At 53.1% G+C, this 24,278-nt stretch overlaps 3 protein-coding genes and 1 non-coding gene across 4 annotated transcripts in view; 1 reads left to right on the top strand and 3 right to left on the bottom strand.

Annotated features, from left to right (window-relative positions):
* The window catches only part of PLEKHG2 (pleckstrin homology domain containing, family G (with RhoGef domain) member 2), a 9,639-nt gene extending 6,244 nt beyond the window's left edge, over window positions 1-3,395 (bottom strand). Inside the window, exons 1-6 of the mRNA XM_006871529.1 lie at window positions 3,293-3,395; window positions 2,299-2,591; window positions 2,119-2,219; window positions 1,367-1,433; window positions 1,232-1,278; window positions 966-1,116 (exon numbers count right to left, since the gene is read on the bottom strand). Coding sequence (XP_006871591.1) covers window positions 966-1,116; window positions 1,232-1,278; window positions 1,367-1,433; window positions 2,119-2,219; window positions 2,299-2,591; window positions 3,293-3,395 — 762 coding nt within the window. The remainder of the gene's footprint in view (window positions 1-965; window positions 1,117-1,231; window positions 1,279-1,366; window positions 1,434-2,118; window positions 2,220-2,298; window positions 2,592-3,292) is intronic.
* A 1,815-nt stretch (window positions 3,396-5,210) lies between these two features.
* TRNAI-UAU lies at window positions 5,211-5,303 on the top strand. The gene is given in 2 exon segments: window positions 5,211-5,248; window positions 5,268-5,303. It is a non-coding gene; the product is annotated as a tRNA-Ile (tRNA).
* A 5,413-nt stretch (window positions 5,304-10,716) lies between these two features.
* ZFP36 (ZFP36 ring finger protein) lies at window positions 10,717-12,375 on the bottom strand. Its single transcript, XM_006871436.1, has 2 exons — window positions 12,349-12,375; window positions 10,717-11,664 (listed from the first exon to the last, which is right to left on the bottom strand). The coding sequence occupies exons 1-2, from the start codon at window positions 12,370-12,372 to the stop codon at window positions 10,717-10,719; spliced, it is 972 nt and encodes a 323-aa protein (XP_006871498.1). The 5' UTR covers window positions 12,373-12,375.
* An 8,104-nt stretch (window positions 12,376-20,479) lies between these two features.
* On the bottom strand, window positions 20,480-24,154 carry MED29 (mediator complex subunit 29). Its single transcript, XM_006871530.1, has 4 exons — window positions 23,939-24,154; window positions 22,900-22,958; window positions 22,570-22,654; window positions 20,480-20,722 (listed from the first exon to the last, which is right to left on the bottom strand). Exons 1-4 carry the CDS (start codon window positions 24,152-24,154, stop codon window positions 20,480-20,482), a joined length of 603 nt encoding a protein of 200 aa, XP_006871592.1.
* Between the last annotated feature and the right edge of the window lie 124 nt (window positions 24,155-24,278).

The raw sequence follows: 24,278 nt of genomic DNA on the forward strand, positions 1-24,278 counted from the left end.
GTACAGGTACAGGTACAGGTACAGAGTTGGAACTATGGACTCCACAGCATATAACAACAACAATATATATGAATACGTATGTATATATAGAGTCGTGGTGTGGTGCTGCAGGTTAATGCACTGGACTACAATGCCAGTTAGAATCTCAAGGTCGGTGGCTCAAGCTCACCAGCTGCTCCTTGGAAACCCTGTACAGACAGGTTTACTATGGGTCAGAACTGACTCAACAGCACATCACCACCACCACATATAAAAAGATAGATGGAGATATATATATGTGTGTGTATATATGTTGTTGTTGTTACGTGCCGTGGAGTCAGTTCTGACCCATAGCAACCCTGTACAGGGTTTCTGAGGCTATGAATCTTTATGGGAGCAGAAACCCTCATTTTTCTCCCACGGAACAGCTGATAGTTTCGAACTGCTAACCGTGCGATTAGCAGCCCGATTCGTAACCACTATATGCTACCAGAGCTCCGTGTGTGTGTGTGTGTGTGTGTGTGTGTGCATACACATATGTACATATACAAAAAAAAGGAGCTCTGGTATAGTAGTGGTTACGAAATGGGCTGCGAACTTCAAGGTCAGCAATTTGAAACTATCAGCTATTCTGCAAAAGAAAGATGAGGCTTTCTGCTCCTGTAAAGATTTACAGCCTCGGAACCGACTCCACAGTACATCATTACCACCACCACCACATATAAAAAGATAGTGGGATGGAGAGATAGATATACAGCAGAGGCACAGACAGAAAATGGAATCAGCTGGTACGCGGCCCACCATTAACAAGACCCTGCAAAAAGTACTGGCCCAGCTTCCAGGGACCAGCAGCCTCCCCATATGCTCAGGTCTGGCAAAAAAAGTCAGAGGCTATTCACTAGGCCTTGGTGAATCTACCCACCATAGGCACCCAGGTTGTAAACTGGCCCAAGTCCTGCCCTCCCCTAGCCAGTCCTGAAGCTGACCTGCAGCAGTAGATGGTACTTGAGGATGCGCTGAACTGGTTTCAGCAGGAAGCTCTGCAGAGGCAGCGAATGGCGAAGCTGGGCCTGACGTTCCTGTAGCCACAGGGCCGCTGGGGGAGACAGAGCCAGCTCCCGAAGCAGGGCCAAGGAGCTGGGGGCAGAGCACAGGTCAGGGGGCAGCAGATAGGGAGCTGGAGGAAGACTTCGGGTACAGTCAGGGGCTGGCAAGGCTGAATGAGTCTTGGGGTGGGCTGGGGGTCCCTTACCTTGGGTAGTTCATGCAGTACAGCGTGTAGATATCAAAATCCTCGCTCTGTGGGTGACATGGGAGTCAGGGAATCCCTAGACCCTGGCTCCCATGATGCCCCACTTCCCAGACTGAGAGTCCCCACTCCACTCACCCGCTGCACGAAGCATTCAGCAATGCTCCTGGCACTGCTGCTACCTTCTAGGTCCTCCAGGAGCTCACTGCGGGAGAGTGTCAGGGAAAAGGGTAAGGGTCAGCCTGTCCCCAGACCTATCTCCCCCTCCCACCACGGGAGTGTTCCAGCTGGCTCTTGGTGGCTGCCGGGACCTTTGCAAAGGGTGTCATGGCCAGAGGTAGGGTACTAAGATGGCCACATGCAAAACAGCTCAGACCTGCTCTGACTCTGGCATGAGCCCAGGGGTGGGGTGGGCCGTGTCATGACTCGGCAGGGCCACATGACCTTAAGATCCTGCCATGACTGCCAGACCTGCAATCACCTGAAGATTCTATCAACACTCAGTGGGGTCATGACCCTTTGGCACCATCTCAGATCACCTCACCACGGTGACCATCTGTCTGGGCCTGCCCAGGACTGAGGGTTTCCTGGGTCCCGGGACTTGGCGCACCAACACTAGGAACAAACTAGGACACGTTGGCCACCAGAATTTTTACAGCGTCATGGTCTTCAGGCCCCACATGGAATCACCAAAATCCCATGTCCATCAGGTCAGAGATCCATCCTGCCGTCTGGAAGCCCCAACTTCCATCCACTCCACCCTCTGCCTCTCTGGGCTCTCACTCCAACAGGATCCCTGGCCGTTGGCACAACACACCAAATACCCACCAGGAAGGGACACTATGGAACTCCCCGTCCCACTGGCCCTGTCTGTCCCAGCCACCCCTGACCTGCTGAACTCGTAGATGTCCTCGATGTTGGAGAACAGCGTGTCCACCTGCTGCACGCTCAGCCCCAGGGACCCACCGTCCAGCAAAGGCCCCAGATAGTCCTATAAAAGAAATACGGGTTACAAGGGCCACCAGTCTGGCCTGGATCCCCACTTGCTCTCAAGTAGCTGCCTCTCTCACCTCCACGATGCTGCGGAGGTCTCGAACATAGGCCCGCTCAGTCTCCACGATCTCTCGGGCCACACGCTCCAGCCGTGAGGGTTTTGCTGAGGCAGGGGTCCCCACAGGTGACAGATGTAGGCTGATGGGGGGCCCTGGCAGAGGCTCTGGCCTGGATGCAGAGCAAGCTGGCATAGGCCCGGACACTGGATCCCCTTCGGAGCCCACAGTGCTTAGGGATGTGACACTCCCAGACCCTCGGGGGGAAGCCATGATGGGGGCTGTGGGGGCGTAGAGCGGGCAGTCAGGGGCGTCTCCCCAACTGCCCACCTTCCACAATCCTTCATTCACCCCTATCTGGTGAGTAGCTCTCCCATGGGCTCCCCCTCGCCTTCCCACTGCCCAGGCTTGGTCGTCCTGTCCTCTTCCACTTGGCCAGCACCTCCCGGGGATTCACGCACTTGCTCCCTCTCATCTAATTCACCTCCAAGCATCAGTCACAGTGATCTTTATTAATTTGCTCCTCTGATCAGGTCACTCCTTCCAATAAAACGTCTTCATGCCCTCAGGCTAAAGTTTAAACTCTGATCTGCAGACCTTTCTGTCTGCTCTTGTCCCAGAATCACATCATTTCTTACACTCGGAAACCCAGTAATGCCCAACCTCAGTACTTAAGTAGACAGCTTCCTCTAACTTCAGGGCCTTCACGCTACTGTTCATTCTCTTTTTGTCTGCTCCTCCCCAACCCCAACACACTCATTCCCTTAACCTTTCCATTTTCAGTTTAAATGCCCTCTCCTCCAGGAAGTCTTCCCTGATCTTCCAGGCGGGTTCAGATGCAGATCCCCTCACAGTCTTGACCCAGAGCTCCCCCCTCTAACTTCCCCACGTTGCTCTGAGTTGTGTGGGTAGGGCTGTAGCTATCTCAGTTACCCTGTGCTGACAGTATTGTCCAGCTTCTTCAATGGAGGAATGAACGCCTGGCTGGCTCCACATCTGCCTTGTATATGCTCACCTGCTCGGGTTTCACATACAGATGCACAGTTGCAAACGTCACCTCTTCGGCCACACCCAAGGCTGGGGCTGGTCTTGGACAGTCCGTGGGCTCCCTCAGGCATGACTGAGTAACACTCAATGAAGTCTGCTGCAGAAAGATCCCTTTCTTGGATATTGGGACCCCATGGACCTCCCAGTTGCCCCGGCTTCATGGGTTGGGGGCTGGGGAGTCTAAATCCAGGGAGGAGGGGCCTTTGGGAATAACTAATTGGAGAGATAGACAGAGTAGCACAAGTAGAGAGAACATGGAGGAAGAGAGGGAAAAGTTCAGACCGAATGAAGAGTAGAAGGTCGCAGAAACTAGGAGTCGCGCCGAGGCCCCAGGCAGAGCCGCAGGAGGCTCGAGGGCCCTGGGAACATTTGGGCTCCGGCTAGAGAGAAGGGTGAGGGGCAGGGCTGGGAAAAGTCGTGGGCGGAGGCCGCAGGGTCCCAGGGGAAGGCGGAGGAGGCTGGGGGACCGGATGCCAGGGTCCGGCAGACAGACGGCTCTCTCCCCCGCCCAGGGCGGCGCTGTCCCTGAGTCCTCGACCCCCTTCTCTAGCGATCACCATCCCATGGCCCTGCCTCCCAATACCCCTCCAGTCCCCAGCTCCTGATGGCGCCTCAGCCTACCCCCACTGACCGGCACGCCCCCTTATTGTTCAGCGGGCAGCGGCGCCGCCCCCTCCCCCAGCCCGCCGGGGCCCCTCACCTCCCCCTCTCACCTCCCGGGAGCCTCCAGCCCCAGCCCAGGCCGCCCAGTGCCTATTCGGCTCTAACGCGGCCCCCGAGGTTTAGAGCGGGGACTTCTGGATCTCAGCGACTCGGGGGCGTGAAGTTCGGACTCTTAGGCTTAGGGAACCGGAATCCTGAGTCTCTCGGAGTGTAGTATCCTCCGGCGGTCCAAGTTTCTTGGGTCTTCTAGATAGGGGATGCAAGCCTCGAATCCTGAGTCTCAGATGGGGCTCCAGGAACCCAAATTACTGGGTCTTCTACATAGGGCCGTTGGGGGCTCGGATACCAGAGTCCCCCAACTCCAAGAGTGAGGGCTTACATCACCTCCAGGTGGAAGCGCAAAGGGTCCCCAATCCCTGGATCCCTTTAAAGTGGTAGGTAATGCAGCCCTAGACAGGCTGTCTGGGGAGCTAGGGGTCTGGATCTCGAGTTCCTCAAACCCTGGAGGCCTTGGGTTCGGATTCCTAGGAACTCCTGGGAATCCGCGGTTCAGGATCCTGAGTTCTTCAAACAAGGGTACCGGAGGCTTGGCTCCTCCGGTCCTGCGAGGCTGACATCCAGTACTTGCGATTCCTCCAGGAGGGGGCGCAGGGGGCCTGGATATCTGGGGTCTTCTAGCCTAGGCGCGGGACCCTGACTTCGGGGTCTTTCAAGAGGCAGTGCAGAAATTCTGGATGCCGGGGTCCATGACTCTGGGTCCGTCAGGCTTCGGGATGGGAGACTCGAGACTCATAGCAACAGTGGCGCCACATCTGGGGCGGGAGAGGCCAGCTCCAGCTGTGGGACAGGGGGCGGCCGCCCGGGGCTTCCCCTCCCCCCTACCGCCGGGGCTCATATCCTGTTCCCGCCCGCGAGGGGGAGGGGCCGCCTTCCGGCCGGTCGGCTATCATAGGGTTAAGGCTCCACTTTCCCCGGGTTTCTGAATATGCATGAGGAGGCGAATCCCATGCAGGCCACGCCCCACATTCCTGGCCTCTCGAGGGCTTTTCCCTTTTACAGCCAGGGCCTTCAAGCGTGAGAATCCGGAACTAGCCATGCGGTTTCTCTTATTGGCTAAGCTAAAAGTAAAAAATTTGCATATAAAATTACAAGGCGGAGCTGTCCGGTAAGGTCACGTGGCCACGAACATCTGAAGAACTCCGCTGCGCCAGGGTGCGGCCGGAGCTCCAGTGGCGCAATCGGTTAGCGCGCGGTACTTATATGACAGTGCGAGCGGAGCAATGCCGAGGTTGTGAGTTCGATCCTCACCTGGAGCACTTGTGTTTTTCTCTCATTTAAAAAATAAGTATAAATCTTACTAGTCTACGGAGACATCTGCGTTTCATAGTAAGCAGTTTTATCTTTGCAATTTTCTGACTCGAAAGAGTGAGGTTTGGGAGACAATCGGTAGTGAAGAGAGACCAAAACAAACAAAAATCATTGCCCGTTGAGTGGATTTCAACTCATAGTACTCTACAGGGCATAGGATAGAACCGAGCCAAGGGGTTCCCAAGTCTAATCTTTATGGAAGCTGACTGCTGCATCCGCAAAGCGCTGGTAGACTTGACCTCTGACCAGTTAGCAACCAAGCTAGACCTGGCCACGGCCAGGTCTCCGAGAAGTATGCCATTTCTATCATGCCATTTCTATCGTGACCGCCAGGGGGCAGTGTCGCCTCTTAGTAGACCGTTTGGCATCTAATTTTGAAGCGCCGTCGATTTCTAAGGGTTTCCTAGGAGCTGCTGCGTTTAAATCGCCGACCTACCATGTGTTTAGCAGTTTAGTCCTTATTGTACACCTTCACACCGGGAGTCCTAATAAGACACTGAGAATCTCAGCTGAAAGCTTATAGATTTTTCTGCCTGTGGGAAGCTGATTTTTTCTCCATCTTTCTCTTTTTTCTTCCGTTTCTGAATCTGTTTTTATTCAACAAAAATTATTCTAGAAGTGGAGGATAAAGTCCCTACGGCTGAGGCTTTGACATCCTAGTAGAGAGGCCAACATTAGCAATAGATACAGCAACCGAATACATTTGTTATTGTTGTTAAGTGCCATCAAGTCAAGTTGGGTCTGACTCATAGCGCGACCCTGTAACAGAGTTTCCAAGGAGTGGCTGGTGAGTTTGAACTTTGGTTCAAACTGAGGTCTTGTGGTTCAAACCGAGGTCCAGTGCTTTATGCTACAGCGCCACACCAGGATTTAAAGAGCGGCTGGTAGATTTGAATCACCCATCTTGTGGTTAGCAGTCCAGTGCTTATCCTGCACCAAGATCCCACATTTTATGTTTTTTAAGTGCTGTGAGGAGCGATTGGTGGGTTTGAACCGCCCTTACAGTTAGCAGTCCAGTACTTATTCTATATGTGGTTGTAGTTACGTACCGTCAGTCAGAGCAACCTTGTATAGTTCACACCGGGTTGAACAGTCGACCATGTGGTTTGCAGCCCACTGCTGATCCCACAGTACCGCAATACCAGGAGTTCCTGTTGCTGGTGTTTACCTGCCATTGAGTTGGTTCTGATCCATAGTGACTGGTGAGCTTGAACTTCTGAATGGCTTTGCAGTCTGGCGCATTAACCCACAGCGCCACACCAGGACCCTAGAGCTTCTGTTCGTTGCTGTTGTGAACTGCTGTCAAGTCGATTCCGACCCATAGCAACCCTATAGGGTTTCTGAGGAGCAGCTGGTGAGCTTGAACCGCTGACCTTACAGTTCAAATGGCTTTGCAATGTGGCGCATTAACCCACAGCGCCACACCAAGACCCCAGAGCTCTTCTTCTTGTTGTTAGGTGCCAGCGAGTCCACACTGACCCCTAGTAAGCAACCGTATGTACAACAGAACGAAACACTGCCTGGTCCTGGGCCAACCTCACAATTGTCGCCACGCTTGAGTCCATCGATGCTGCCACTTTGCCGATCCATGTCACTGAGGGTCGCGCTCTTCTTCTCTGCCCCTCCACCTTACCAAATGATATCCTTCTCCAGCGACTGGTCCTTCCTGACAATAGGTCTGAAGTCTGACAGATGAAGTTTGGAGCTTCTGTTGTTCTTAAGTGCTATCGAGTCGGTTTCGACCCACAGCAACCTTGTATAGGGTTTCCAAAGAGCTAGTGACTAAGTGAGCTTGAACTGCCAACCTTGCAGTTCAAACTGGCTTGCTTTGCAGTTTGGTGCATTAACTCAACGCCACACCAGGACTCCGGAGCTCCTGTTAGGTGGTTATACATGTCATGAGAAAAGTAGAATTAGGTAAAGGGGTGAAGGAATAAGCAGCAGTATTCATTTCAATGAGGTGACATTTCAGCAAAGATCTAAACCTGGTGTATGAGCCATGGAAACTTCTGGAGGAATGGTGTTCCAGGCCCTGTGGCTAGAGCCTGTTAGTGTTTTATTGGAGAAGCTGGGTGACTATATTGTACAGGCAGACAAGGTAAGGGAAGTGAAGGGACCCAGGCCCATGTGAGCTGTGGAGAGGATTTAGAATTTAGCTTTTAGGTGATTTTGTTGCTAAGTGGTGTGGCGTATGCAACCAACCCTGTAGAGGATTTCCAAGGAGGAGGGTGACTGGTGAGTTTGAACCATTAGGCTTGTGGTTCAAACCGACCTCTTGGTCCAGTGAGTATGCTACAGCGCCAGGTGATTGTTGTTAAGTGCTGCTTATAGGGACCCTGTGAAGGGTTTGAGACCCTGTGTAGGGTTTCCAAGGAAAGCCACACTAGGACTCAGATATTCACAAGCTCCTTTTGTTGCTGAATGGGGCAATAGGGAAGAGACTGAGGGCAGGAAAACCATGGAGCTAGACAGTTACTATGGTTCAGCTGGGGAGTCACTGTTGGGGAGAGAGGGCTCTTGAAAGTGGCTCAGAGAGAATTGCTCTTGAAAGGGTATGAGTTTGACAGAAGAGGGTCAAGGGAATTCTCTAATGTTTATTCTAAGCTCTGGTAACTGCTGATAGATTTTCCTACACAAAGGTTGGTTTGATTTTAGAAGGGGTAGAGAACTGTTTCTACTAAAGTAAAGTGCGGGTGAGCCGGTTCCGATTCATAGCAACCTTGTACAGGGTTTCCGAGGAGTGGCTGGTGGGTTTGAACCGCTGACCCTGTCGTTCTCAGTCCAGTGCCACATCAGGATTCCTATACTAAAGGAAGGACCAGAGATACCTGTTTCTGCAAATGACTCTATTGTTTATTATTGATCTCTGCCTCCTCAGTGTCTTTGGGTCTCTGGGTCTTTCTCTGGCTCCCAACCCTTTTCCCTGGGATGTATTTTTCAGGGCCTGAGCGATTTCCCACCTCGGGGACAATTTCTTGGAGGTCTGCTTCGGCCAGTGAGCTAGGGGAAGGGGGCAGGAATGAGAAGGCTTGGAGGCCTGAGAAGGAGAAGGCGGAGGAGCGAAAGGGGTGGGAGGGGAGGAGGAAAAGGAGAGGATGGGATAGGTCAGAGTGGAGGGACAGAGGAGGAGGGTGGGGGAAGGGAGATGAGGAGGGCTGGAAGGAAAGACTAGAGATGGAGGAGGGGAGAGGAAAAGAGTGTAAGGGAAAAAAATAGGGAAAGGAAGAGTAGGGAAGGCTGAGGACGGGAGGAAGAGAAAGGGAAGGGGTAGAAGTGGGGGAGAGTATGGCAGCCAGGGAGGGTGGGACTGGCAAAGGAAGGGGAAGTGGAAAGAAGGAGGTGGGGAGAGGAGAAGGAGTAAGAGGGTCTAATTGAGGGGGTTGGTAATCAGAACGAAAGAGAGGCGGGGCTCAGGCCCTGACGCAGGCCGCTTCCGGGAGTGGGGCTACTCCGCCCCGGGGGTGGCTCCCGAGGCCTCTTGCCTTGTATGGTGCGAGGTCGCTGCTCGCCGTGCCCCGCCCTGAGACGCGCGGCCACGACCCAAATCCACTGCGTTCTCAAGGGTGACACTGTCTGGTTCGGAACCTGCCTGGAAACTATTAGGAAATGCCAAGATCCCATAATTCTGAACTTTCAGAATTCTGACCCGTTAAGATTCGGGCATTCCAAAGTTCTGTTGTTAAGTGCCGTCTAGTCGGTTCCGACTCTTAGCGACGCAGTGTAGGGTTTCCCGAGGAGGGGCCGGTGAGTTTGAACCACCGACCTTGCAGTTCAAAATCTTTACAGTCCAGTGCTTATCCTACAGTGCCACACCAGGACAGGACCTTGGAAAGGAGCCCTGGTGGCGCAGTGGTTAAGGTCTTGTCTGCTAAAACAAAAGATCAGCCGCTGGATCCCACCAGTGGCTCCACAAGGAGACAGAGCTGGCGATCTGTTGCTGTAAAGGGAACGGACGGGGGCAGTTGTACTCTGTCCAGTAGAGTCACTGCGAGTCAGAATCATCTGAAGGCACGCACCATTAGGATCCTGGAATGCCAGACTTCTAGAATTCTAGATTCCCAACTTCCTGGGATGTCAAGGTGCTAGAATTGGAGAGTCTGAAATTCCAACTCGCCAAGAGACAAATTCTGAGATTCCAAAACGATGAGGTTGTAGAATCCCGAGCCTTTAAAAGTTCTTTAAGATTTAAAAGGAGTCTAGATCCCTCAGACTCTCAAGAAGTCCAGAATCACAGGCTTCTGAGACCCCAAAACGCCCAGCCCTGCTTTTCCGGGATGACCCCTCCCGACCCTCCACCCCCAGGCGCTGGGCTTGGGCTCCGGCACATTCCGTCCTCCCCACTCCGCCCCGCCCTCCTCCCTCGGCCGAGGCCTCGTGGGGACGGAAACATCCCGACCCCGCCCGCGCACGAGTGAGAACTGCGTTGGGAGAGCCAGATTGGACAAGAGCGCCTGCGCCCCAGACGCCTTGGGAACTGGCTTTCCCGGTTCCTACTGGGTGACCTCACCTGGGCCCACCCTCTCAGGTGAACAGCCGGGCCCAGTGACGTCACTTCCTTCCAGGTAAGTGCCTCAGCTCAGGGCAAGTTTGGAGCGCTCAGTTGACTACCCAACTTTGGTTGAAAAAAAAAAAAAAAGCCACACCCAATTCACTTCTTTTAGAAGGCAGAAAAGCCAGGATTCAAGTTTACACGATTCTTTTTATTTAAAAATTCAAAAAAAAAATAAAATAAAACTTTTTAGGTAACAATATATATTACTTAATATATTATTATAGTATAATTATTCCATCGTTTACAATATTACAAAAGGAGAGAAAAATATAAGGGAAGCAGACGACCCAATATATATAAATACTATAAAATCTATTAGAATAAATAAAGTCGTCATAAATAAAGGGCCCAATGGCTTGGGGGAAGAAGGAGGCAACGGCTTTGGCTACTTGCTTTTGGAGAGCAATATGAGCACCAGGACTCCCCTGCTTTGGGGAGGCTCCACTAACCCCCAAAAGCTGGGGCCTCGAGGTCTAGGAAATCTTGGGAAGGGCCTGGTATTCACAGCATGTAAGATTTTAGGAAACAGATCTGGGTAAGGGAGAGGAGGGGGCTTTGTTGCCTTTTTCAAATTTGCTACATCTTGTCTTTAAGAAACCAGAACACTCCATCTCCCCACACCCTAAATACTGTCAAAAACTTGCATTGGGGTCCTGCCCCAGGGAAGGGGATTTTTGAAGGTGAGGGGGGTTACTTTAAATTAAGGCGCCCCCCCCCCAGATTCCCACAGTCTTAGGGCTCATTTGAGCCCATAGCATGAGAAATGGCCCCCTTATGAACCAGCCGATTTGTACTGAGCGAGGCACTTGTCACTCAGAAACGGAGATTCGATTGAAGATAGGGAGTCGGCGGGGGGCTACAGGTGGCTGGGGTGGCCCAAAAACCCCTGTCTCGAACACGGGTGAGTCAGAGCCCCCCAGGCTGCTGCCGCTACTGGCATATTCATCAGGGTCGGATCCCAGGGAGTGCGCAGATGGGCTTCGAGCCAGGCCTCCCAAGGGCCCCCAGAGGCTGCTAGGGGTGGTTCTCCGACAAGAGGGGCAACAGCTTGGGAGAGGGTCTCTTCGGGGCACAGGGGTCCCAGGGGCAGCAGAGAAGGCAGAGGGTGACAGTGGAAGGTCCCCAGGTGGTGGCGGAGGAGAGCTGGACGGCGAGAAGGAACAGGAGGAAAGGGAAGGACCTGGCAGGCCAGCTGGTGGTGGTGATGGATGGCGGCCTGATGGCAGGCCGGAGAAGCTGATGCTCTGGCGCAACATGTGGGGGTGTCCGGGGGTGGCCAGGTCCTCACTGGGGTTGTGGATGAAGTGGCAGCGTGAGCCATAGGGGCAGCGGCCCTGGAGGTAGAATTTGTGGCAGAGTTCTGTCTTGTATTTGGGGTGGCGGTTGGCCTGGCGAAGTTCACCGGTGCCATGGGCAAACTGACACTTGGCCCCATACCGGCAGCGTCCACTCTCTGAGAAAGTCCGACACAGCTCAGTTTTGTACCTGGAAGAGGTGGCTGGAGTTGCAGTCGGTGAGGTGGGTGAGGGCGACAGCTCAGGACCTAGGCGCGGAGCCAGGGGTGCAAAGCCTGGGGGGGGTGGCACCCAGGCGCAGGTGCGGCCCTCTACCAGGCTGGTGGAGCGGCCAGGTGGTCGGGGGGTGACCCCGGCAAAACTGGAATCCGATGAGCTCCAGGGTCCTGAGGACGGCCATCCTAGACTGGACTCGGTGGCTCCGCGGGTAGACACCAGGTCAGGGCTCAACGACAGTAGACTCTGCGGGGACAGAGAGTGGTTAAGACACTGAAAATGCAGGGTGACGCCCTTCCCTAGCTACAAGGTACCTCAAAAGCTTGCCTGCCCAGTTGGTTTGTGGGTTCCGCCTGAGCCCCACCTGCTGGCAGAAACTCGGGGGGGGGGGGGGGTTTGAGATCCCGGTTTGGAGGTTTTTATTTTATCCATGACAAACGGATCTCCGGATCACCCAGGGAGCTCCAAAGTCAAGGCACACCACTGCATCCCAATTTTGAGACTCTGGGACGCCCCGATTCTGACCCATGTGTCCAGGATCGCCAGTATCGTACCGGGAGGATCCGGGCGAAGTTAACTCGGAGTCCAGATCCCTTTCTTTGGTTTAGTTCTCAGAGCCCTTCCCTGGAGGGAAGTCGGCTTCCTCCGAGACGCTCGCCCCTGAACTGCCTCCGTACAAACCCTCAGCAACTCCTACTGGGGTAAGCCAGGTGTGGAGGCCATTTTCACCTCCAGACAGTTCTCGTTGGAGAAAACTCCTGTCTTCTCACCTCCAAGGCCACCCCACCCATGTTTGGGACGAGACTCCATTTTCGCACTGGTCTTAAAGGCAGGGGTCTCCGACCGGAGTGGGTGGTTCTAAGGAGTACCAATTTAAGAAGGAATTCAAGGACTCGGGGGTCGGAGTTGGCGGCGCCGACAGGGGCTTACCTCGTAGATGGCGGTGAGATCCATGACGGCGCGGGGGGCCGGTCGGCTGAAATAAGGCCGAGAACGGGAACCGTGGAGTCCCAGGCTGCGTCCCGACTAGAGAGCCGTGTTCTTATAGAGTGAATCAAATCAGGGCGGGACAGGGGCGGGGCCGAGGCAAGGGGGGCGGAACCAGGAGGGCGCTTCCCGGACGCGCGCCCCCGGCGCCGGCCGCGCCAGCCCTGGACTAGTCTCCTTCCGTCCGGCCCCTAGTGGCAGAGGGCGTGGGGTGGGGTTGGGGGTGGGGTGTCGGCCCAGTTTTCAAGACTGGAGACTGAGGCACTAAGGGAACTGGGGCCGGGGCAAGGTTTCAGCAGTAACTGACAAGCAGACAGCTGGAAACAGGGGTGGGAGGAGTGGTGTGTGTGTGTGTGTGTGTGTGTGTGTGTGTGTGTGTGTGAGATAGATGGACAGACAGACATGGAAAAGGAGAGACAGAGGGACACAGAAAAAAAGACAGACATATAGAGGTAGAAACATGCACTGAGAGGGAGAAACAGGATAGAGAGGAAGTGAGGAGACAAATACAAATTCAGAGTTGGAAACAAAGAAAAACACTGAGGAGCAAGACTGTAGAGATGGACCTGTAGACCCTGAGGGGAATCCTTTTCCTAGACCTGGGCTGCCCTCTGCTGCTACTTGCGGGTTGGTGGGGGGTGGCGGTGGCGGGAGGTGTTCCAGTGTTGGGGAACACCTACCTCCTTTCCCAGTTCCTCTGGTCCCTGTAGCCGCTGACTTTCACGCAGGTGTTGACACGTTTAGTCTAGGTCACTTCTGCTGGGCTAAGCACTCCTCTAAGCATTTTATATACATTTACTTGATCATGGTTACAAGTCAACCAGGTATTAATATGCCCATTTTACACAAGAGGAAAGAAACTGAGGCACAGACATGAAATCATTGCCCTAGCTACTCAGCTAGTAAGCTGCAATGGCCCAATCAACCAATTGTTGTTAAGTACCACGGAGTCGGTTCTGACTCACAGAGACCCTGTACAGGGTTTCCGAGGCTGTAAATCTTTAAGGGAGCAGAAAGCCTCCTTTTTCTCCCATGGAACCTCTGGTGGTTTCGAACTGCTGACCTTGCTGTTCGCAGTCAGACTCATAACCACTACGCTACCAGTACCTTAAATTATATTTAGAGGTTTGCCCGTTGAGAAAACTTTGAAGACTCAAAAGGGTAAGAGATCTTTTATTATGGTGAAAGGTTGCCTTGGTTGAACGTTGTTTGTGACTGGAGAAATGAACCATCCCTAACTGCTGTGCGGATGGGGGTTCACTTCGTCCTGGGAACTCCAAGTTTGTTTGGAGTTTTTCCCCACACTGGCAAGTATCTTATTTTCCCGTGGTTGTCCTGAGTGAAAACTCTCCCAAGATCTGGGAATAAAACTTAAAAAAAAAAAAAAAAAAAAGGCTCTGGGGAGTTCTGGTGGCTCAGTGGTTAAGCGCTCGGCTGCTAAAGGGGAGACAGGTGTGGCAGTCGGCACCATAAAGATTGTTGCTGTTCAGTGCCTTCGAGTTGGTTACGATTTATAGCGACCTGGTATAGGGTTTTCTGAGGAGCGACTGGTGAGTTTGAACCCCCACCTTGCAGGTCAAACCGATCTTGCGGTCCAGTGCTTATCCTATACTACACCAGGACTCCCTGTAAAGATAATGCTTTGTAAATTCTATAAACTAAAAAATCTGTTTCCATCGTGTCAGTTCCAGCACAGACAATTGTACTGTAAAACAGAGTAGAACCCCATAGCGTTTCCGAGGAAGCTGTAATCTTTATAGAAACAGACTGTCAACATCTTTCACTGGGCATCTGGTGGGTTCCAACGACCGACCGACCTGTTAACAGCCCAACACTTAACCCACTGAGCTCCTTCGTTAAGCTTGAGGTGTAGTGGAAATCGACTAGACTGCAACAGGGATGGCACTAGGTGAAAACCCGGAATGACGAGGGGGAGGGGAGGAAGAAATCTTTGTCACTGAGTGTGGTTGGTTCTAATGGTGGAAAGTTGATTCTTGCAAACTAGAGGTGGAGAGATTGTGCCAGCCTCCACGTCGATTTGCTCCTGGGAGCACGGGAAGGGTGGGGGGGAATCCCTGGGGCGGCGACTTCTGGGGCCGAGGGGGCCTTCCCAAGCCAGTCCCGTGAGCAGGGCAGCCGCGGGCGGCTTTGGCACGGTTGCGGCCTCCTGCTCGCCCGTGACTCACTAGCAAGGGGCGGGGGAGGGGGGCTTCCTGGAAGCCGTGACGAGGAGGCTCGGCCGGACGCCCGGGTTCCTCTCCTGTAACTAGGGCTTCTTTCTTCTGTAAACAGAGCTTATAAAACAACGGGAAAAGGGGGTGGCGGTGCCTGGGACCCTTTCCAGCAAGGCTCCAACCCCCGGTGCTAGTAACATGTCTAAGGCTGGAAACCATGGGTGGGGGCACTTTGGGGGTTCCCCGGAGCCCGGCTCGTCTCTGACCACAGTCTGAGAGTAGGGATCCCAGTTTCGATTCCCTGGAGACAAGGAACATTTCCCACCCTTGAGTCAAGGTGGCCCCCTCCCTGCCCCCATCTGCTGAGTCATCGGGCCAGAGAGCTGGAACGCTTGGGATCACTCCAAAGAGACTGCAAAGGGGGACTTTGCGCGCGGACAGACCGATACCCCCCCCCAAACACAGACCTGTGGGAACCAGGGGACAGGATCTCAGCCCCTCTTTGCGCATAACTTCGGGGTATCCCAAGCAACCTCTTCCTTCAGACCCTAAGAGTTGGAATTGTTAGCCCCTTCCTCCCCTAGACCCAAGGCCTACAGCCTCCTCCTTCATCAGACCCAGGAATTTCGATCTCCCAGCCCCCTTTTGGCTTGGACCCAGGAGTTGGGGGCTCTCAACCCCCACTCCCCACCCCCAGTGCTCAGGCTTCCCAACCCAGGAGGAAGTTCACCCAGGGCTCCTCCCCGCTCCCCACGTAGCCAGCGGGAAAATCCGCAGGCCCGGCGTTGGCTGGGAATCCCCTCTGGAATGATGTTGGGGAAGGGGATGGCCGGGTTCCCCCCCTCACCCCCGCCCCACTGGGGCGCACTGGGCAGGTCCTGGACGGGCTAGGAGAGAGGAGAACGGGCGGAAACCAGAGAAGCTAAAAATACAGCGAACACTTCCGGCCTAGGGGGAGGAGAGCGGAGAGCAGAGTTTCCAGAAAAACAAGCGGGGACGGGAAACGCGGGGGTGTGAGAGCCGTTGTGGGTGCGTGGGCGAGCAGGGGGCCCTGTACTGGCAGCACGTGTGCTTGTGCCGTGTGCGTGCCCAGCGTCATAGACTGGGTGGGAGCAGAGTGTGTGTGTGTGTGTGTGAGAGAGAGAGGTGGGAGGGGACAATGTGTGACTAGTGTGTGCGCCACAGGTGCAGGTGTGTACCCTAGCCACATGACCAGCTATGTGAGACTTAGAGTGCCTGGGTACGGTGGTTCACAATTGGAGAAATAGGTGTGGGACTTGTGTATGTGTCCAGTGCTTGGGTACATGTGATAATTGTGAATAAGTATGTGCAACTGCCTCTGCCTGTGGGCTGACCGTATTGTGTGCACATTAACTATCACTGGGTCTGCAAGTGTACACTCAACTGTCACTGTCTATACCTGCCATTGTCTTTGAGGTGTTTTTCATGCGAACTTGTGACTTCCGAGATCTATCTGCACATCTGTGTATAAAACTCAGAAAGTCAAACCCGCTGCTATGGAGCCAATTCCAACTCATGGGGACGCAGTAAACATTTCCGAGACTACCAATATTTATCTGAGCAGACAGCCTCATCCGTCTCCCACAGAGCAGCGGGTGGGTTTGAACCACCGACCTTGCAGTTAGCAGCCTAACCCACAGCACCACCAGGGCTCCTTAAATCTGTGTGTAGTTAATAGTTAAGTGCCGTCAAATTGGTTTAGACTCATAGTGACCCTGTATAAGGTTTCCAAGGAGCTGCTGGTGAGTTTGAACCGCCGACCTTCTGATCTAGTGCTTATCCTACAGCTCCACGTAGCTGTGCCCAATTGCAGGCTTTGGGGATGACTAAGTGTGTGTATGTAACTCTTTGAAGGTAAGACTGTATGTCCCTTCAGGTATGGCTAGAAAACCCCTCAACGTTGTATAACTGTGTACATCTGTGTGTGTGCCACATGGAGTGGGGGGTACAGCTGAGTGAGGGTGTAACAAGGTCTGTACACTTGTCTGTGTCTGTGTAGTGTGCCTGTTTGTGTTCATTCACCAGATGTGTGAACAGTGTTGATATGTGTCTGAGACCTTATGTGTAGGCGTCAAGAGACTACGTGTGTGCCTTTGAACGTTGTAGGCCGGTGTCTGGTTGTGGTTCCTTTGTGGCCCAGTCACAAGGCAGTGAAACTGGTGAACTTTGAAAGTTCCTGACGTTTGCAGCATGTGTGATGGCGAGGTGGTGGTGGTGGGGTACCTCTCTGTCGCTGTTGGCATCTGCCTCTGTGGGCAGAGCAGACACGCACACATGGGTACCTGAGAAGCTGGGGCTTTGCGTCTGTGCTTGGTCTTATCTGTTCAGAGACGCTGCTTCTGATAGTGTTGGGCTGAGTCAGCCCATGATGGGCAAAGTCCGCGATGGGGTGAGAGATAGTGAGTTAAGTGCTGGTTACAGGGTTATTTGTGTATTTATGTGGTTGGATTATTCCCTTGGAGAGTTTGTTTGTGGGAGTGCCACTGGAACTGGGTCTCTGGGGCACCATAGTTGTAGGATGATGGTTGGGTCAAGCTAGCTTCTGTTGGGATAAGATGGAGCTGTTCCAGTTTCCCCCTGGGTCTAATAACCTAGGAAGAGTAAAAAAAGCCCTCACCAAGGCCCTCCATGATCTACTTCTGATTTCTGTCCTGTTCCTGTACCTTTACTGTGGTCCAGGTCTCTCAGGGTCTTTGCACCTGCCGTTTCCTCTCTGTGGACTGCTCTTGCCCCACATGTTCATATAACTTGTTCCCTCGTTCAAGTCTTTGCTCCAGTATCACCTCAGTAAGGCTTCCCTTAACCTGTCAAAGGTGAAAGCTGGTTTTCAGATAACCTTATCTAACGTAATAAAGAAAGCAGATGCAACATCTATTTCTAAAGCACCATAATCAATACCCATGAAAACCATTACCCATGCTTAATGCTTTGTAACTTTAACATTTTTCAATGGAGTAGCACTTTTGCACATGCAAATCTTGCCACTTCTTGTGTTAGACTTATTCCTGAGTACCAAGTTTTTTGCTATTTCGTATCGCCACTTCTCTGCGTTATTTTCCTTCTTGGACCATCTCGCTATCTGATACATGGTTTTTTAAAATGTTTATAGTCTCTCACCAAAGCATTAGCTTATACTGATCTCTCTCCCTCTCTATATATATAGAGGGAGGGAGGGTGAGCCACACTAGATGTTCACTAAATGTTTGTGGAATGTAACCAGCTTCCTGGTGGTCTCCCACCATGTGTGTGGCCTTTGAGCTGTACACCCCTCTGGGTGTGATTTTAAGTACTGTGGTGGCCCTATAGGCAGTCTTGTGTATATGCCATGGGGTTGAAACAGGTCGATCAGTGTGTGGTAAGTGCCCTGGGGTTGAGTTCTGCTGGGGGAAAGGTTGTTCAGTGCTGTAGGTCCAGATCCATAGTGGTCCTGTATAGGGTTTCCGAGGCACAGCTGGTGAGCTTGAACTGCCAGCTTTGTGGTTCAAACTAACTTTGTAGTCCAACGCCTTACCACAGCGCTATACCAGGAGTCCAGGGAAAAAGTCAGTGATGGGGTTTTCTTTTTTTTGCGGGGGGGAGGGCAGTGTTGTAAGCTAGACAGATGAATTATGTGAGGCAGAAATATAACTTTATGATCGTATTTATTTGGGAATTAATTATAGCTTAAAATGTGCACAGTTGCCAATAGGTGGGCTGTGGGAGTCAGCTGCATGTGTCAACCTGATTGGGCTCCCCAAACCCAAACCAATCAAATCCACTGGTCAGCGAGTCCATTACAACTCATAGCAACCCTCTAGAAGGTTTCTGAGACTAAATCTGGGAATAGCCTCATCTTTCTCCCAGGAACAGCTGGTGGGTTTGAACCACTGACCTTGTGGGGCTAACACACAGTGCCATCAGGGCTACCCAATTGTTCAAACCCTAATGTGGGTTTTGCTGTGAAGGTGTTTTGTTGTTGTGGAGTGGGTTCCGACTTACAGCAACCCTGCACAGGGTTTCTGAGGCTGTAAATCTTTATGGGAGCAGAACACCTCATCTTTCTCCTGCAGAACCACTGGTAGTTTCGAACTGCTGACCTTGAGGTTGGCAGCCGGACTGGATTAAATCCTGTAATTGACTGAATTTAAGTAGAAACCTATTGCCATCGAGTTGATTCTGACCCCTAGTAACCCTTGAGGACAGAGACGAACTGCGCCTTTGGGTTTCTGAGACAAAATCTTTACAGACAGCTCATCTTTCTCCTGAGGAGCAGCTGGTGTGTTTGAACTACCAATCTTGTGGTTAGCAGCCTGACACTTAACCCACACCACCGCCAGGGCTCCTTTAAGTAAGGGAGATTATTCTAAATAATTGGGGTTGGGGGAGCTGATTGATGAGCAGAGCGGAGGCAGACCCAGAGAATTTCCACCAGTGGATAGAAGCTTCAGCTTGTCCCCAACAGTTCCAACCTCCTGATAGCCCACTCTGTGAGCCCAGGAAAGACAAGGAAAAAGGGGAGGGGGGATTTCCTGGGGTGCACATGCACACACAGCTGGTCACGCTCCAGGACTTAGTGTGGGGACATGGGCTCAGAGTCTGAGGTCTCTATGGTTTTGGCGTTCCTTTGTGGAACTCCAGGAGAGGAGGCCAGCCAGTCCTGATGGGCAAGGACATGGGAACCAGGTGTTGGGTGGGGCAGTCCTGAGTCATTTGAGCCTTTCCCATCCCAAACAGCTGGGTTTGGGCTAGTAGCTCCGCCCTGCGCTTGCCTGGGCCTGAAGGCCATGGCTGAATTGCCACGGGAGCTCTCTGGGGAGCAGGGAACTTGCTGGGGCCCTCCTTCCCTGAGGCCTGCTTCCTGGAACTAGGGTCTAGGGTCCAGGGTCCTTCCCCAGGACCGATGATTCATGGTCTTTTCACTTCTCCTTTGGGGCTAAAAATACAGGGACCCAGGCATCCCACGGACCCACGGAGGCAGGCCTCACCACGGATTACACAATGCCCTTGGTCTGAGGGTTGCTGACGCAGGCCTGGGTGAGAGCAGCGGCCTGGGGCCTGAGTTGTTCCTGACCAGGAGTGCTGAAGTCAGGGACTGGACCTCTCCACTTCCCCTTTCTTGGGCCAAGGCTGCTGGGGGCTGGACTGACATGGGTGGTGGTGGGGATAGTTTGTGTCTCCTGGCTATGGAGCTCCTTCCAGGTAACTCAGGTGTCTGGGCCCCCAGATCTGGCTCCTTTGAAGAGAGGGAGTCTTTAGTTTGGGAGTGGCAGCAGAAAGCAGCAAAGGAAGACTAGGGAAGTGATAGACGGAGCCACAGGGGCACGGCGAGCAGCCACAGAAACGGGAATGCGAAAGTTGGACAGACACCTGAAGCTGAGGCATAGGTGGTGGCGGTCATGTGCCTTGGAGTCAGTTCTGACTCACAGTGACCCTGCACAGGGGTTCCGAGGCGGTCAATCTTTACGGGAGCCTCATCTTTCTCCCGCAGAACCGCTAGCAGTTTTGACTTGCTGACCTTGAGGTTAGCAGCCAAACTTATAAGCTCTATCCTACCAGAGCTCCATAGAGGCAGAGGAACAACTACAAAATGGAACCCACCATCCCCAACCTTTAGGGCCAGGGCCAGGGAAGACGGACAGTGGCCCAGGCAGAGTGTCACATCAAGGCCAGGGGGAGGAGGCCTCTGGAAACAGGGAGGCCAGTCAACACACAGGGTCTGAAGTCCACTCCAGGCTGGGGAGGGGAACAGGGCAGGTACAATGGGGAGGACGCGCGCCATGCACTCTCCTGACAGGCCTCTGCTGCCCTCTGGTGGCAGGAGGAAGAACAGTCGGAGACCAGGCTATGTCGGGTTCCCAAGATACATTCTGCATTCCTGCTCCCCACCCCGACTCCCCAGCTCAGAGGGGGCCCCCAGGGCCTGTAGGGGGTGCAGGCGTCTTGCCCATGACCTTGTTGGCACAGTCCAGCAGGGCGGTGTGGATGTCCTTGGCACAGGCAATCTGAGCTTTGATGACTGCCAGGTACTGAGGGTAGGGTTGGCTGTCCGGCTGTACTGCGTCTGGCTTGGTGGCTGTGGGTACCAGTGTTGGAGAGTGCTTGGCACTATCACAGCTCTGGGACAGGCACTCATGTGCCAGGCGCTGTGGGCAGGAAGGCCAGGGTCTGGTGTTAGTCTTGCTCCCAGGACTCCCAATCCAAGGAACCCCAAGTTACTGGAGTCCAAGGCTGGCCCTCCCAGTTACTTGCTGGGTGAACACAAGCAGGTGATGGCAAGCCTCTTTCCTTCTTTGGAAAATGAGCATCATAACCATCTCTGCCCACCTCAGAGAAGAGGCATGTGAGACAAGGAGCCCTGGTGGCGTAGTGGGCCATGCACTGGACTGCTAACTGTAAAGCCTGTGGTTCGAAACCACCAGCTCTATGGGAGAACTATGAGGCTTTTGGCTCACATTTACAGCCTCAGCAACACCATATAGGATTGCTATGAGTCAGAACCAACTGGACTGCACACAGCTGCCACCAAGGAACGTTATTTGCTCTTATTGTTACGACTGGGCCCTAACACCCAGCTTGAAGTGGCTTCTCTTATGGCACCAACTTCTGACTTTCCTTCTACTTCTCAAGATGCTGCTTCAAGGCACTTCTAACTCTTTCCAGGGCCAGTCTCCTCCGCTCACTCCTTGGACTCTCCCAGGGCAGTCTCACCCAAACATACATCAGTTCTTACCTGTGCACTAATGTTCGTAACTCTGTCTCCAGCCCTGTCCTGTCCTTCCCAAAGCCCTTCAGACTCTGCCCACCAAGCTTCTCCTCCTCCTGGGGCTGCATCAACAACACCACTCGAGGAGACCTGAACCTCACCTGGGAGGTTCCTTTACCCCAGCAAGTCTCCTTACCATCACCCTTGCCTGCCCTTCCCTTCCATGTGGCTTTGCCTGGCTGTGCTTAGACCTAGCCCACCTGGATCCTGCCAGAGCTGCCTATTTGGGGTCCCAGAGATAAGAGGCAGTCTCAGCCCTTTGAAGCCACTCTTTGTTTGACAGCCAAAGTGGTATTCCTAAAGGGCAGATGGGATATTCCCAAAGAAGATTCCATGTTCTTCTCTGTGTGAAATTCTCCATGGCTCCCCAGTGCCCAAGGGCTGTGTGCAGTCTCCAATATGCCCCCATGAACCCCAGTCAGGCTGAATTTCTTAAAGTTCCTAAAGTGAACTTAATCAGCAGTTGTTCTCCCTGGCTGAACAGTCTTCTTACCTCGAACAGGCTTCCCAGATTCTGACTTTTCCTTCAAACTCTAGTTAAAAATAATGACTATGCTAAAGGAAACACTTGTTAAGTGCCATCAAGTCAGCTCTGACCCACAGCGACCCTGCATAGGGTTTCCAAAGAGCAGCTGGTGAGCTTGAACCACTGACCTTGCGTTTCAAACCGACTCTGCAGTCCACGTATTAACCCACAGTGCCACAAAAGGAAACACTGAGCCACGTGCCTAATGCCATGTTACGTATTTTACCTGCTGATTGAGACCTAGCTGACTGAGACAGTCTTCTCTGAAACTCCACTTTCCAAAGGAGGAACTGAGAACTCAGAGGTGGACATTGATGGATTAAGGATTCAAACATACTCTCACCCTCCTGCCCTTCTCTAACTCAGATTCCTCTCCCATTCTTTCTTCTAGCCTCACTCCAGTGTGCATAGCAGTAGTCTTCCTTGGGTTTCCAAAGCCCCTTGAGATTCCCTCATTTTAACACTGACCCTACTGCCTGTGCTTCCGCCATCCCAGCCCCAACCACTCTGGGCTGCCACCGTTTGGGGATATCCACCCCACTGTGAGAGCAAGGGTCCAAGCAACGCTGTGTCTCTAGTAGTGCTGCAGCACGTCAGGCCCGGAGGTGGTGCTGTAGTGCTGAATGATTCACTGAGGGTTTCTGAGGACTCAGGGGACTGAGGCAGGGCTGTGGTCCCTCAGGGTCTGAGAGGCCCCTTACCAGGCAGAGTTCCAGCTGGTCACAGAGTGCATAGAACTCCTCGAGGCACTTGTCAAAGCGCTGTATGGGTCCCTCGCTGCTCTTTCTACAGCCCAGAAGAAAGGAGGAACTGAGGGATGGATTTCCAATCTTGGGACACCAGTGTCTACCCAACCAGATTTCACCAAGCAGCTAGGAAGAAACAGGTCCAGGACACCAGGGTAGGGCCCAGGGGACCGTAGGAGACACAAAGGTGAGCCCTAAGGGGTGGAAACCCAGACACAGGGAGATGAGGTCTGAAGACTGAAGTGAAGATGGGGAGACGGAGGTGACCAGGAGCTGTGTACTCACTGCCCATTGTCAATGTTCGTGTTCTGAATCAAATTCTGAGCTGCAACTTTCATCAAGGTCTGATGAAAAAACAAACAGGGAGATGGAGAAATTGAAGGGGATAACTTTGGTAGATGTACTAACATCTTTAGATGGTCTCATTTTAAGATTCCCACCCTTAAGATTCAGACAACCCTCTTCTTCATTTAGTACCACCCCTCTTGCCTCTCTGCAGAAGGTCTCATTCCACACACTAGTCTTGTGAGTAGGTGCCATGGAGTCAGTACTGGCTCATAGTAACCCTATGTATCACGGAACAAAACACCGCCCAATCCTGAGCCAACCTCACTGTCATTAGTATGCTTAAACCCATAGCTGCTGCCACTGTGCCAATCCATCTAATTGGGGGGGGGGGGAAGAGGGAGAGGTCTTCCTTTTTTTCTTGAACCTTCCACTTTACCAAGCATGATGTTCTTATCCAGGGACTGGGTCCTATTGATAATATGAGGAAAGTATGAGAGATGAAGTCTGGCTATCGTGGATTCTAAGGAGCATTCTGGCTGTAATTCTTCCAACACTGACTGGTTTGTTCTTTTGGCAGTCCATCACTAGACTGCGAACCACAAGGTCAGCAGTTCAAACCCATCAGCTGCTCCTTGGAAACCCTATATAGGGTCACCATGAGTCAGAACCAACTTGAGGATACTCAACAACAACACAGTAATCACTACACGTGTAACTCCCAATGACCTCCCCCAACCTCCCTTAGGGTCTTCACACACCTCGAGCGTGAATCAGGGACCGAAACTCCCTAGGAGTCAGTCCTCTCCTTAGACTTTAACCATGAGCACCCAGTTTCTCCTTTAAACTCCCTCCTATTCTAGTTCCGGCCAATCCCAGGTTCGGCATTAGTGGAGGCTCCACCTCGCAGCACTTCGTGCTGGTCCCATTCATCTTGCCTGCTCAGTAGCCCACCCTGGGACCAAGGAGCCTCGTCGGCCCTCCCCTTTAGTTCAGGCGACCACATCCCGCTGGCACCTCGCCATTCCCGGCCAATCACCTGTAGGCTCTCCTTCAGCTGCGGGATGAGCATCTTATAACGCTGCACGGGATCGAAGTCCTGTTGTTGTTGCTGCAGAAGCCCGCTCTGGGCAGGCCCCACTAGTTGCGCGGGCGGCGGCGGCTGCTGCTGAGCCCCCGGGCCGCCAGCTGAGCCCGGGCCCGAGACGCCAGCGGCCGAGGAAGCCGTTGAAGGGGTCTGCTGGGGCGCAGCCATCGTTTTCGTTTAGCGCACCGGAAGTATACCAGGGAGACTCTTTCCGTTTTTTCCGCTCTAAAATTTCTAGACCCTGTTGGGCTAGTTAGCACCGCCGCCCAAGCATTTTAGCCAATGGGAAGAA

This window comes from Chrysochloris asiatica, unplaced genomic scaffold, assembly GCF_000296735.1.
Source record: "Chrysochloris asiatica unplaced genomic scaffold, ChrAsi1.0 scaffold00168, whole genome shotgun sequence".
Taxonomy (NCBI): Eukaryota; Metazoa; Chordata; class Mammalia; order Afrosoricida; family Chrysochloridae; genus Chrysochloris; species Chrysochloris asiatica.